The 14,251-nt window shown below is 38.0% G+C and overlaps 1 protein-coding gene across 1 annotated transcript in view; it reads right to left on the reverse strand.

Annotated features, from left to right (window-relative positions):
* Nucleotides 1-3,131: 3,131 nt before the first annotated feature.
* The window catches only part of PCSK1 (proprotein convertase subtilisin/kexin type 1), a 43,014-nt gene continuing 31,894 nt past the window's right edge, over nucleotides 3,132-14,251 (reverse strand). Inside the window, exons 10-14 of the mRNA XM_017859684.1 lie at nucleotides 12,876-13,109; nucleotides 11,809-11,966; nucleotides 10,266-10,399; nucleotides 7,691-7,852; nucleotides 3,132-6,150 (exon numbers count right to left, since the gene is read on the reverse strand). Coding sequence (XP_017715173.1) covers nucleotides 5,785-6,150; nucleotides 7,691-7,852; nucleotides 10,266-10,399; nucleotides 11,809-11,966; nucleotides 12,876-13,109 — 1,054 coding nt within the window. The 3' untranslated portion in view covers nucleotides 3,132-5,784. The remainder of the gene's footprint in view (nucleotides 6,151-7,690; nucleotides 7,853-10,265; nucleotides 10,400-11,808; nucleotides 11,967-12,875; nucleotides 13,110-14,251) is intronic.

Consider the following 14,251-nt stretch of genomic DNA (forward strand, 5'->3'; position numbering starts at 1 on the left):
GCTAAGGCTTGTGCCTTTTTGGTTTCTGTAAGTAAAAATAACATCAGCAGGTTCATGGCCATTCATTCATGTCACCAGAGTTTAGTAAATGCTAGTAAAGAATGACCAGAGCCAAGGGCCTAGATGCTCAGATAAACAAGATGGATTTGATCCACCCCTGAGAGGCCTGATGGGATGGATAGGATCTCGCAGGTGGGCTTTCTTCCTTCTAATTCTCTCTGGCAAGAGAATTGAAACAGCCCATAAATTTCTTTATTATTACAAACCTCTCTTAACATTTTGGGCTCAAAACTTATTCAAAACTGTTCAATAAGCATTTTCTTATCCAAAACAGACTGGCGTTAGGCACCCTACCATGGAATGCTCAAATGACACTCTTTTCTATGAATGTGACTATGAACTGAAAATTATCCATGATATGTGGGGAGCACTGGACCCTCCCCAAGAATGAGTTTGGGACTGAGCCCTGGTGGTGCCTGGAATAGGAGATGTGATGATGCAAGAAGTATTGTAAAGTATGTAAGACGGAACTAAGGCCGAAGGCTACTCTCCTTTCACTGAGACATCATCTAGGTTTATAAATCACCTGCCACTGGGGCTACTAGGGACAGGGATATGGGAAATGAAGGGATCAATCATGACAACCCTGCAGGAAGAAGTTTGAGGATGTTTTCTTCTATCCTCTTGTAAGAACAAGAATTCCTTTTAAGATTGGGGGTCCCTGTTCAGATACCTATTTAATGAAGATACTCTCAATATGGGGGGTGTATAGAGATGGGATGCACATGGATCTGGAGGAGAGAGAAAGTGCTTTATGGCATTCCAGGCAAATTGACTGACAGTGGCATGCATGGTAGAGAGAACCAGTATAGAAACCAGGAAAGCGGTCTCTGCCTCCCTGGCACATGCCATGAGAAGGAAGGGCACATAATGATTTCAGTCACCTCCTTTTACTGACACATTAATGATAGAGTAATGCTTATAAAATATGTACATATAGCAACAATATACAGGCTAGTTAGACTGTTCTCCTCAGCATGGCTCTGCTTCGTGCTATGAGTTGGCTGGGCTTGGTTCCAGAATGTGGTTTTGATTTGCATCTGGTTCATATACATCTGTTCTGGATGTAGGCTTAAGGGGCAGTAGCTCCTGGGGCACACTCTCCTCATAGCACTGGTCACTGAAAAGCAAGAGCCAAGCCAAACTGTGCAAGCACATTTGAGGTCTCTGCTTGCTTCACATTCATTAATATTCCATTGGCCAAAGTAGATTGCATGGTCAACATCAGTGGTCCAGGAAAGCATATTCTGTCCACAGGGGCAGAGGGAACAGAGTGGATAATTCAAACAATCATTTATTTGAATGCTATAGCCTTGCAAATTACAAGGCAGTTGGAAAGCATTTCTCTTCCTCCTCATGAGTTTAAACTTGTATTTAAGAATTAATGTGTATCCTTTGCACACATGCATGTATTTGTGTTTGTACTCACAGCATGTACATGGTGACTCCAACAGTCACCAGATGGACATTCAAAAGAAAGTAGAGACCATCTATGGAAATTGTTTTATACACACACACACACACACACACACACACACACACACACACACACACGACTATTTCTGTATATATATTTCTGTATATATGTATGTATGTGTGTATATATATATACACACACACACATATATGAAATTCAGCCTTTAAAAGGAGATCTTGCCACTTGCAATAAATGGATGAACCTAGAATATATTATGCTAAGAAAAATAAGCCAGACACAGAAAGAAAAATGCTGCATAATGTCACTTATATGTGGAATTTTTAAAAAGTCAAATAGAATCATAGAGTAGAATGGTGGTTGCAGTGGGGTGGGAGAGGTAGGGGGAAATGGGGAGATATAGGTCAAATAGTATAATGTTGCAGTTATGTAGGATAAAAGTCTAGCAATGTGATGTACAGCATGAGGACTATAGTTAATAAAAAATGTATTACATACTAGAAATTTGCTTAAAGAGTTTTCTTAGCGTTTAGGTGCTTTTACCACAAAAGAAAAAAGAAAAAAAGGTAACTGAGAGAATGGATATGTTAATTCGCTTGACTGTAATCATCCTTTCACTATGTATTTATATATCACAACATCACATTGTACACCTTAAATATGTACAATCAATCAATTAATCGATTAATCGATGAAATGAAAATAGAGATATATCTTCAACTAATCCTGATGGAAAGAAGTCCTTCTGGAATTTCTGAAAGATCATTCTAGTTTGACTGAATGATTGTGACTTAGGACAAAAGAATGGATTCTGGGGAAAAACCAGTCCCCAAGGGGAGAAAGGTCAGATTCTGAGATGGTGGGTCGAAATTCCGGGAATGGAAGTTTGAAGCAAGAGAGAGACATGGGCCTGAAGTTCAGAAATCAAAGTTGGGAATTGGGGCCTGGCACAGCAGCTGATGCTTGTAATCCCAGCACTTTGGGAGGCTGAGGCAGGTGGATCACCTTAGCCCAAAAGTTTAAGACCAGCCTGGGCAACATGACAAAACCTGTCCCTACAAAAAAATTAGCTGGACGTGGTGGTGCACACCTGTAGTCCCAGTTACTAGGGAGGCTGAGGTGGAAGGATTGTTTGAGCCTGGGATGTGGAGGCTGCAGTGAGCCATGATCATACCATTGCACTCCAGTCTGGGCAAAAGAGTGAGACTCTACAGAAAAAGAAAAAGTTAGGACTTTGAGGGTTCTAATGAGAGAAACTCTGGGAAGAATTTCACACTTAGCTGCTTTCCTGTGGCCTGTAAACTAAGTCATATTTGGTGAACTGTTGGAAATCATTTCTCTTACAGGTAGTAAGTCCCTTTAGTTTAGTTTAGATAGTTTGTTCATTTCTCAACATTTCAGTTAAGGCTCATTCATACAGCTCTGCATATTGCCAGGGAAGTGAAGGATGGGCTAGAGAGGAAAATAAAACACACCTTGTTCAGGTAGATTCTTAAATTGACTCCTAGAAAGCCCAATTTCCTAAAAAGGAGCTAACTCCTTAATGTGAACTTTCAGCTTTTCTTTTGTATAGTCCATTTGGGAAACACAATAAAAGAGGGAGATCTTGTTTGTGGTGGAAACATGAGCTTTTTTCTTTTGACTTAGTGAGAAACAATTTATTTTTCTGATTTATAAGCATATTTTACATATTCTGGTCAATACATCAAATGTATAATGTGGAAGTTCCCTTAAGAATACCAAGACCACACATGTTAAACTCAGCTACAAGTTGTATTAGGCTATTAGACAAATGTCACTTTTAATATCATAACATATACATGTACTTGTTTTCATTGATAGAGGAACATGCCTTTCAAAAATATTTTATTGGATGAAACTTTCTTATTCTCAGGAAAACTTTCGGTTCTTTAATATAATTTATTATGCTCTTTAAAATTCTGTTTGATAAAAGCATTGGCATATTATAAATACCTGTAAAGAAAATATAGTTTAAAATTTCAAGGGAAATAGTATATAAGTTTCCTCTTTTACATTTTCACAAAAATCCACACACGCACTAAGAAAGACTGACAAAACTGTTTTATATCTGAATATTAAACTCCAGGTTGGAAACAGTCAATATGATTTTATTTAAATATTAAAGCTTCTTCAGAGTGAACCTTTGGCTACAACCCAATGAGTTGGTTGGGGTTTTAACCCAGAAAATATTTTGTTAGGAAGAATCAAAAAGAAAGATTTATACATCTAGCACTAGATTGGGAATGGAAAAATGATGAGTTTTAATATTAACTCTTTCATTTATTGGTCTCTCCGGGCCAATCTAAGAATCCTCTGGTCCTTTTGGTTTTAATACTTTTGATATGCTCCAATATTGGAAATCATATCTAACACTTTATATCAAACAATATATGAAACTTCCAAGGACAGAGTGATTCTGCAAGTCTTTTAGGAGAACATTCTCTAAGCATTATGGGCATTGCTCTGGAAACACCCTCGTTCTACACAAATTCAAGTGGTAGAAGAGCAGGTGAAAGTTTGTGTTACCAACCATACTTCAAACCAAAGCAAGTGACAGACTCTAGTGTTCTTTTCATGAAGCAGTTCAAAGCCATGAATGGCCTTATGAAGTTCAAACTTCCACGGAAGAATTGCAAACAGCAAACTCAGTGGGAGAAAGCCAGCATTGTAGGTGACTGGAGACTTTGTGAGCATATTGAAAGAAGGAAGCTAGAAGGTTAGTAATAAATGAATTAGTATTAGTGAGCATCCAGGTGAGGTGAGATTACACAAGCAAACTCATAATTATTATTGTACAGATCCTGCCTAACAGAAGATGCGGGTAGTTTGTTTTTTCCTAATGCATTTACACTTTGTACACATTCGCTTAGTGTAGTAGTGGGCAAAATCAAATGCCTATTGGATACTGTCCAGCAAGGAATCAAGTGCCTGTTCTAGGTAGCATGGAGCAGGATGCCATGGAGACCCAGAGCTCATCTAATCAGGCAGCTGCTACTCAGCTCCGGCTAACTGTTGCCATGAGCAAAGATGGGTCCGAGAATCAGGTTTTATGTGAAACATCATATTTTCAATAACCACTCACATTTTAAAAACATTCTGCATACCAAACAAAATCTACCTGAGGGACATTTAAGGTCCATAGCCTGCCAGTTTCTGTCTTCTGATTTGAAGCTTAGGAGCAATTTGATGAGAATTTGAACACTATCAGTGTTAGGATTGGAGAAGATCTTTTAGTATCAAGGAATAAACATTCAGTTTCAATGACCCAGGACACCCTGTTCTAATGAACACAGTTGCAAAAAAACAAAAACAAAAACAAAACTTCTCATGGTTTCTCCCTATTATGAGTATTTTTCTGTTATTACATTAGGTCTCCATGTGATGAGTGGTTTCCTGTTACTGTTGAAAAATTGTGACTAGAAATTTGCCAAGTCCCAAGTGTAAGATTTTTTCTGGGAAAGTGGTATAAATCATTTCTCCCAACATTTATTTTGTGGCTGAGAAAGGAGACAGGTATAGAAAACTTTCAGAAGGAGAAATAGAGGAAAGACCAGGAATGCAGCACGAGTCATAGCCGCCTCTGGGTCCACAGACGCCTCTGGCACCACAGACACGGTGCACCAGGCAAAGAAGAATGTTCGAAAATTGCTCAAACCAGAGCATTCAGATTTCAAGGTCTGTTTCTAGATCTAAATAATCCAGCTTTTGCCCAACATGACCAGATTTTGACTACAGGAATGAGTGACAGTTTGGAATAGAAAGATCTAGGGAATGAGTCTTACAGTGAACTCCTTCATTAGACTTACCAAATACTGTCTTGGCATCAAAATTTGAAGAACCACATGGACAAGACAGGGAACAAGCAACAGAAACAGTTCCTGTCTCCTTCTCCTTCTTTGCAGATTATTTTCAAATTAATTGACATCCCAGGTTTTGTCTTTTCTTTTGAAAATTGAAATGGGCTCTAATGCAGTGTTCTAATGTAGTGTAAGAGCTTTTTGTCAACTGTGACTCCAGAAAGAACAAAACACTTCACTTGTGCAGACAGGAAAGATGTGTTTTGAAATACCTGTGATCAATTCTGGAAGTTGAACTTCCTGCTTGAGCTCATCCCCTTCACATGTACATTTTAGGGAGAAAAAGAAAAGGTACCACAAAGGATATTATAAGCATAAGAATTCATGACAAAACAACCACTTCAGACACAGGCAAAATTTCAGGGTAAGGAAGAAGCATGAATATTTCCAAATTGGGACCACACACTTGTTTTAATTTTCCTCATTCAGAATGTCCACCAGAGCTTGAAGCAGCCGGTCATCTCTGTGCTTGTAAGGTTTAGTGTTATAAAAAACATCAACATAGTCATTATAGAGACTGTCTTCAGAGTCTTTAAGCTGGGAAGGTTTGTTCAGCTTTTCCAGGGCTTCATAGAAGTTTTCATAAGGGATGTTGAGCTTTGCACTTGGGGACTTCTTTGGTGATTGCTTTGGCGGCGAGTTTTTACTGAAAGCACTTTGTAGGAGTCGCAGCATGGCCTCGGAAGGGGCTCCCTCCTCCAGCTCATCCCTCCGGCCCCCGACGCTGCTGCTGCTAGGGCTTTTGGACACCAGGGTGTTCTCTTGTGTGGGCTGCTCCTGAAACACAGAATGCCATCCACAAAGGGAAGAAGGTTCATTATTTATGGCCAGGAAAGCTAGGTGCAACCCTAGCACAGGACCACTGCCTGCTGCTTGAGAGACAATGAGGGGAGGGGAGAGAGTTCAAGACTGGGAGCCAGATGAACTTGGGCTTCAACCCTCCTTTGCCTAACATCTGGGGTACCTTTAGCAACCTTTTAAATCTCCCTCCACTTCACTTGTCGGGTGGAATAAGAGTACCTCAATTTGTGGTGGTTTTGAAGACTGGATGAGACAGTATAGGTAAGTACTCAGTACATGTTGGTTTTCTTCACTTGTCAGCCTGATGTCATGGAATCCATTTTGGGAAGCAGAGGTTATCAAAATACCTAACAATTCATATAGGAGGCACCCACCAGTTGCGGTAGCATGGGAGTGCCTTCCTAGAGGCACCTGCTTTCAGAACTACCCTTTTAGTCACTGAGTTGTAAGAAGTGGTCAGGGGAGAGAATGAGGTGCTCGGCTGGGGAGCAGGAAGCCTGAGAGCTCAGAGAAGCAACCCTTGGTCAACTGCTGTGGAAGGGTTTCAATATTATAACAACAGAACAGAAGGGTCCTGTTAATGTTCCTTAAGGAATCTCAGAGTGAGAAACACTCTCAAGGTTAACCTGCTTCCCAGACTGTGAAGAAAAGTACTCAGGACGCAGGTCCTGAAGGGAAGCTGCTTTGAAGAATATAGATGGGACTGGAATTCAAGCTGAGGCCTTCACAGTTCATGTATAAGTTTCTTGAATAGGTACTTTGTCTCTGTATCTTCAAAACACCCAGCTCAGAGCTGGACCTATTCAGAGCAGGGCGTTCTGAAAATTCTGAAAACCTACCTGTTACGCCTGAGGCACTGTGCTAGATGCTGGGATATAGAGACAAAGAAAATGTGGGGTTTTCCCACCATCCGAAAGAAGGAAGCCAGGAGCCACAGCAGGCTGAGACCCAGGAATGTGAACAACTTACTTTAGCTATCCTCTGCAATTTTTTGGGAAAAAAGTGTGATCTATCTCTCTCCTTGGTGTTGCCAAGAAGTGTCAGTTAATGAATTAATAAAAAGAAGCCTACCTGATTTGGCCATTTGAGCCTTGTTTTTCTTTCTGCAAAATGGATACATGAATGTCTATCTTTCCTAGGTTATAGGGATTATAGGTTAATGAGACAATGCGGAAAATGCTTAAAAACAAAGTGCAATACAGATGTTAGATACAGTGATTGTGCATAAAGACAACTTTTTTTTTTTCCATTTGATATCTGTCAAAAGTGGGGAAAATTCATTTTAGGAAATTTAATAATTTTGAATTCATTAACTGTGATTTCTAAGTTCTGGATAAAATATCAAATGAAAAAAATCAGTTTTATCCTATGGAAAAAAATAGTTTACCACTGTCACTTCTTTTCCTCCCCATCCATGTTTGACTTATTTCCTGCTTGGAAGTTGGGTACAGCTTCACTGACTACATTGTCTGCACCAGTTTAAAAGAGAACATGCCAAGAACAGAGTCAGACAGACCTCCCCCGGATCCACCATCTTCTCCACCCCTCTTCTGTCATTCTGAACGGTGTTGTAGGACGTGTACACACGAGGCTGCTTCATATGCTCTGGCTGAGAAGAGGTCCCATGCAAAATCAGCTTCCAGTTCACAATTCTTCCTTCATTTTGAATTCTTCCAGACTAACAAATAAGCACACCTATATTTAGTATGTGTTTCGGATAATACAAAACAAACTCATTCAAAATAGCTAAGAAGGGTTTCATTGTAAAATCTAATTTTAAGATTCTGTCCATTTCATGTGAAAGAAATCATTGGATTCACTCTTGCTATAAAACTGACAATTTGTAGGTTCAACAATTTAAAACTGATTGCTTCATAATCAAACATTTAATTTAAAAATCAGAACTCTCTATGTAAATCTTCTTTTCCATATTGGATGTTTTCTTGAAAAGCTGACTGTACCTTCTATAAATATAATTATATTTCCCAATTATCAACTTATAGAAACATTCCACTGGGGAAAAATTCAGCCTCTATGGAGTATTATAAACAACCTCCAGCATTAATAAGCCCTTAAAAATTGTGTGGCACATATGCACCATGGAATTCTATGCAGCTATAAAAAAGAGTAAGTTCATGTCCTTTGCAGGTACATGGATAAAGCTGGAAACCATCATTCTCAGCAAAACAACACAGGAACAGAAAAACCAAACACTGCATGTTCTCACTCATAAGTGGGAGTTGAACAATGAGAACACATGGACACAGGGAGGGGAACATCACACAACGAGGCCTGTCAGGGGGTGGGGGGCAAAGGGAGGGATAGCATTAGGAGAAATATCTAATGTAGATGACTGGTTAATGGGTGCAGCAAACCACCATGGCACACATATACCTATGTAACAAACCTGCACATTCTGCACATGTATCCCAGAACTTAGTGTGTGTGTGTGTGTATATATATATATACACACACACATTTTATATATATATATACACACACATTATATATATATATACACACATTATATATATATATATAAAAGAGGTCTATAAAGTTCAATGACAAAAAATACAATAAATAAAAGAGGTATATAAATTCAGTTACAAAAAAATGTATATTTGTGGGAATAGTCATAATTTTCAGAGGTTCAACAATTATAAATAATGTGTTAAAATCTAAAATATCTTTAAAAATCTAGAAGTGTAAGGTCAGATTTTGCAGACTTGACATGAAATAAAACCCACATTGGTAAATAGATTTTCTTAGTTTTCTGATGGTGAAATTGAGCTGAAGAATAGAGGTCAAGTTCAAGAACAGGCCCATATACTAAGAATATTATTTTTTTGCTCTATGAGAGCAGGACATTTTACAACTTCCATTTCTAAATCAAAATTTTAGCAGTCTTTAGGAGAAAGCTATCCTCAGAGAAAAAATGTAACAAATGACTATAGAATTTGTATTAATTTAATTGACATCTCCAGGAACTTTAAATAATTTCTTTTCAAAAAGTTATCTAGGCTGGGTGTGGTGACTCATGCCTGTAATCCCAGCACTTTGGGAGGCCGAGGCGGGTAAATCACCTGAGGTGAGGAGCTTGAGACCAGCCTGGCCAACATGGTGAAACCCCATCTCTAGTAAAAATACAAAAATTAGCCAAGCACGGTGGTGGGTGCCTATAATTCTAGCTAGTCAGGAGGCTGAGGCAGGAGAATCGCTTGAACCCAGCAGGTGGAGGTTGCAGTGAGCTGAGATTGTACCACGGCACTCCAGCCTGGGTGACAGAGCAAGACTCCGTCTCAAAAAAAAAAAAAAAAAAAAAAAAAAAAAAAAAAGTTATTTAGGCATATAATTCTACACTGCTGATATTTATTATACCTTTGTCTCAGAATAACTCAGAGCCAAAACATTATTCATTTATATTCTCACCTACAGAGAATGTTGGAGAAATGATGCAAAAATAAATAATTAAGCTATATTTGGCTTTTTTCTAACTTTTGCTCTGTCATTTTATTTTTGTGACTGTGTGTTAAAATTACAGAAGGATGTCAAAGAATGTTAGTGAACAGAATGAAAAGAAATGAGAAATGCTTTTCAGTTTGTTTCATGACTAAAACTGTTTTAAAAAGTCACATTAAATAAGATATCTCTCCAAACATTAAGCTACGTCTAAATAGCTACTGCAGAATAATTGTAAGTGTGCCTTTAAGATGTGACCCTGGCAGAATGTCACACCAAAGTTGGTCTGAACATTTAAGCATCTTTGTAAATATGGTTGGTTTTGTTGGCTGAATAGGTCAGATGGCTGGCTGCATGCAGACATGGGAACCCCTGGCTTTGTCCCACAGTCTGTCACATTGTTTATATAAGTGTTTTTTCCCCTCTTATAGTATGGCTGGTGCCTAAACTTCCTTTTTGAATATTATCTACATAACCAAACAGTCAGGCCTTGAAACATCTACTTTTCCCTTACTTCTACTAAGAAGGGGTATAATTCTTCAGGGCCCTAATTAATGATGAAATCAACCTTAAAAGTGCTTCAAAGTGTTTAAAAGTAAGTTATGTTTTTTCATCCTCTCATTCACACTTACCATATCTGTAATTCTCAAAGTCCAAGTACCTATAGGGTTCTCTCCCCATGTATGAACAGACATGAAGTCCCAATTCTTAAAGCCATTAGGAGATGTATCCCGTTCTCTTTCAGCCAACAGCACAGTGCTAGTTCCTATGAAACAAATACAAGTTTAATGAATGTCCTAATAGTTCTGACAGTAGGATACACTCTAGCATCTGATAACTGAAAATAAAAGCTGAAAAAGATGAGTTCTCCTACTTTTCTTTCAGTATAAGACCAGGATAGAGACACTCACAAGGAAAAAATATGATGTTTTTATTTATAGTACTTTGCACATTGCCTGGCATATATAATAATGAATAACATTATTTGCCTCAATAAATATTGTGGAAAAATAATGCATGAATGAATACGTTGACTAAGGTTTATTTAAATAAGGAAAACTCAGCAAACTACATTTACACATTGAATTAAAGAAGAGAGTAAAAGTCTAAAATATTTTAATGAAACTATCATTTCTGAAGTGTGAGAGTAAATCTTGAAAATTTAGTAGGTGCCTGACGCCATAATGATTTAGACATAAAAATTATTATTTAATTATATAATCATTAATAGTAATAATTATTTAATTAATATATTATTCCTTAAAGATATATTAATTTAACAATCTCTTATATTAAAAGACAAGATTACCTGTAAATTTTCAAGTCCAAGCCCTCTCTAGATCAATTAATAATAGTTTTATGTGGAAGGGTTAAATAACTGTAGGTCTATCAATTTAAAAAGTATACCACCAATATTTCAGGTTAATTCCAATACATCTAGAAAGCATAACTTCAAAATTAACAGAGCCTATTCCAAACCTCTAGCAGTTAACTTTCAGGAGGAAGATCGTAGAGATAGCTCATCTTTCCTCACATATCACCCACAGAAACCAAATTTAGTCAGTTGAGTCCTACTAAAACATAAAGAAGTATTGGGACTGCTCCTCCTAGTTAGATTATGGCTTATGGTTCATGAGTCCTTTCCCATCCACTATCTTATCTGAATTAGTGCCCTTGCAGGAAAAAGCAAGCGTTTGTATAGCATATAAAATGGCCTTATTCATGTTACTATGGTAAATTTGTTAATCTTCTGAATCTCCTCTAATGGATCTGAATTCCCAGTTTTCAACGGACTCCTTGTATGTTTTGGATATATCTGTGAGTTTGATTAATTATCAGAGTAACTTTCGCTAATTTGTTATCTGAGAGAAAAGTGATAGGTCAGTAAAATGGAAAAGTAAACACAGTTTGAAAATGCATGACTTCAGAAAACTATAATAATTGGCATTATCTGAATGGGCCTCATTCTCTGCTTATCAAAGGATCAGTGGGAATGGGCAGGGCAGAGGGAGATCTAACACCAAGAAAAAGGAAAAAATAAGCATGTTTTTTAAGACCTGAAAATATCTATTAGGAGACTTTGTTCTAAGAACAAACAAAAGCAATCAGTTAATTGAATTATTCAACTTACACTTAAAAATTTAAATGGCTTAGAACATTTTTCTTTTAATTTACCAGCAGCAGAAGTAAGTGTGACATGAAGGTCTCCTCTTCGGGAATATTCAATTGTTGCTTCAAATTGCACATGCTCCAGGGACTTGATGGCATTTTCTTGTCCTTCACAAGCTTTTGTTGGAATTTCAATGATAACTTCTCCATTAGCTTTCAGGGCTCTAAATACATTAAAGAATGAGCATTGAATAAAGTATGTCCAAACTTCCTTGCATTTTATGCATATCTGTACACGTCAATCTTGACTAGATCAACTAAGCTTTTTGTCACTCCCTGTGATGTGTAGAACCCAATTCAGAATTAGGTATACATGAATTTAATGCAAAGAAAATGGTAAGGGACACTAATACTTAAATACAATGCTATTTGCTGTGGAGTCAAATTCAGGCAGATTTATTGTAGACCCGTCAAAGAGACCCACTTAAGAAAAAAATTTTATCTAGAAGGCTTTCTGAAGTATGCCCCAAGTCTCCCATCCTTGGATATTTTGTGTGAGCGGGTCTTCAGTATTATTTTTATTGCCTTGATAGAAATTACAAAACACTCATAGCAGAAATTTCTTCTGTGACAAGATGTGGTGTGCGAGAGGGAGTCTATGTAAGTGTATGACAAAGAATCCTTCATGGAAGAAAACCCATGAATCACACAGTACTGTGGCATGAAGCAAGGTGATTTTGCAAGCAGATTTTGGGTAAAACTGGTTGGCAAGTACTGCATTTCATCAACCCTAAGAAGCATTTTAAAAAATAGTTAAACATTGAATTTAGAATGAATCTTAAAGCTGATGGTTGGTTGATCACAGTTTAATTGACAATGAAACAATGATGCATCTTAGATTGGGTGCTGTGTGGTAGGTGGACTACAAGAGGAAAATGCAAATGTGTTAACATGGTTTCTAGAGCTTTGGTCTCTCAGTGAATCCCCATGGAGACCTACAGAGAACACTAGAAAACTCCACCTCCATCTACTTCAGAAGGGTAGGTACAAAAAAAAAACAGGCTGAATGGCAAACACAGTAATGAAATTGTGCCACGAGCACACATGTGTTTAAAATTCCAGGAGATATTTACCTGGGCTCAAAGTCGTTGTCCTTTACAACACACTCTTTCTTCTCAGGCACACTCCTCCAAGTCCTGGGATCAGCTAAATCCACCAGAGCTTTGGCATTTAGCAAGCCAAATCCAAACCGACTATTCACCATCAAGCCTGCTCCATTCTTTTTCCATCCAGGGTTATTGGCCAGCGGATCATACTCAGAGGTCCAGACAACCAGGTGCTGCATATCTCGCCAGGTGAGATTTGGGCTGGAGGGGAAGTGACCCAAAGTGTCTTTCAGAGAGAAATGAAGTTTCCTTGCAAAAGCAAGTGCTAACAATAAGCATCTCCATTCAGGGATTATGAAGTGCATTTTGCTATTGTAGTTATATTATTCTAGGGTCTATTACTGTTTATACATCTTTTCATTCAGAATTCAAAATACAGTGCTGAAAACTTCTCCCTGTAACATGTAAGTTATGACTTCTCTCCATAGCATATAAGCTTTTACTATGAGTAAAATTCAGTCCTCAGCAATATAGAAGTATAAAACTTTGTCCTTAATTTCTAATTACTTCCATTTAACTGAGCAAACATTTTATAATGGTAACACTTTCTTTACGCCCTCCAGCCCCATTCTGTCCATTAAAAGCCTTAGCACTTTCAGCATTATGAACCCACAGATGGGGCCTTGACTTCCTTCTTAGGAAGAGTGAGATGTTAAAGACACAGACTGGCTACCTGCTGTAAACATGTATTGCCTTTTTCTTATCAAAAGTGTCAAGAAACTCTTAGCTATTTGTGCTCACTCTTGCAAGGCACTGTGCTAATACTGTGGGGATATTCAAGGATGTGGTTCTTATCTTTAAGAAGTTTACAATCCAGTAAAATAATTAAGTCTTTTATAATTCTATCTGGTGAGTGCTATATCCATGGCTTAATGTATTGCGGGAGTATAGAGTAGACAGAACTTCCATGGAATAGAAGGATCTAGGAAAACTATGTGGGGGAGAAATATTTGAGGTGGACTTTGACAGTGGGTAGAGTGTTGAGAAGTGGAGATAGAGAAGAAGGCCACTAGAGCAAAGGCACCAAAATGGGACAGTACACGTGTGGCCAGATGACAGCCTGGTTTGCTGGGGCAGGGGAGAGGCAGTGAGGAGTATTGAGCCAGAGCGATGAGAACCTTGCATGCCAGAAAGGGAGTTTATACTTTATCCTTTGGGCAATGGGAATCAGGGAGAATTTTTGAGCAAGGAAATAGTAAAATCATAAGTCTTAGTAAGATTAATTTAGAACACTCTAAAGATAAATCAGAGATATAAGGGATTGTTGCATCTATTATACTATGAGGAGGCCTTCCTTGATCAACATATTTAAAATTTCCACTCTCCTACATGCTCCCAAGCTC

Source organism: Rhinopithecus bieti, unplaced genomic scaffold, assembly GCF_001698545.2.
Source record: "Rhinopithecus bieti isolate Rb0 unplaced genomic scaffold, ASM169854v2 scaffold_50384, whole genome shotgun sequence".
Taxonomy (NCBI): Eukaryota; Metazoa; Chordata; class Mammalia; order Primates; family Cercopithecidae; genus Rhinopithecus; species Rhinopithecus bieti.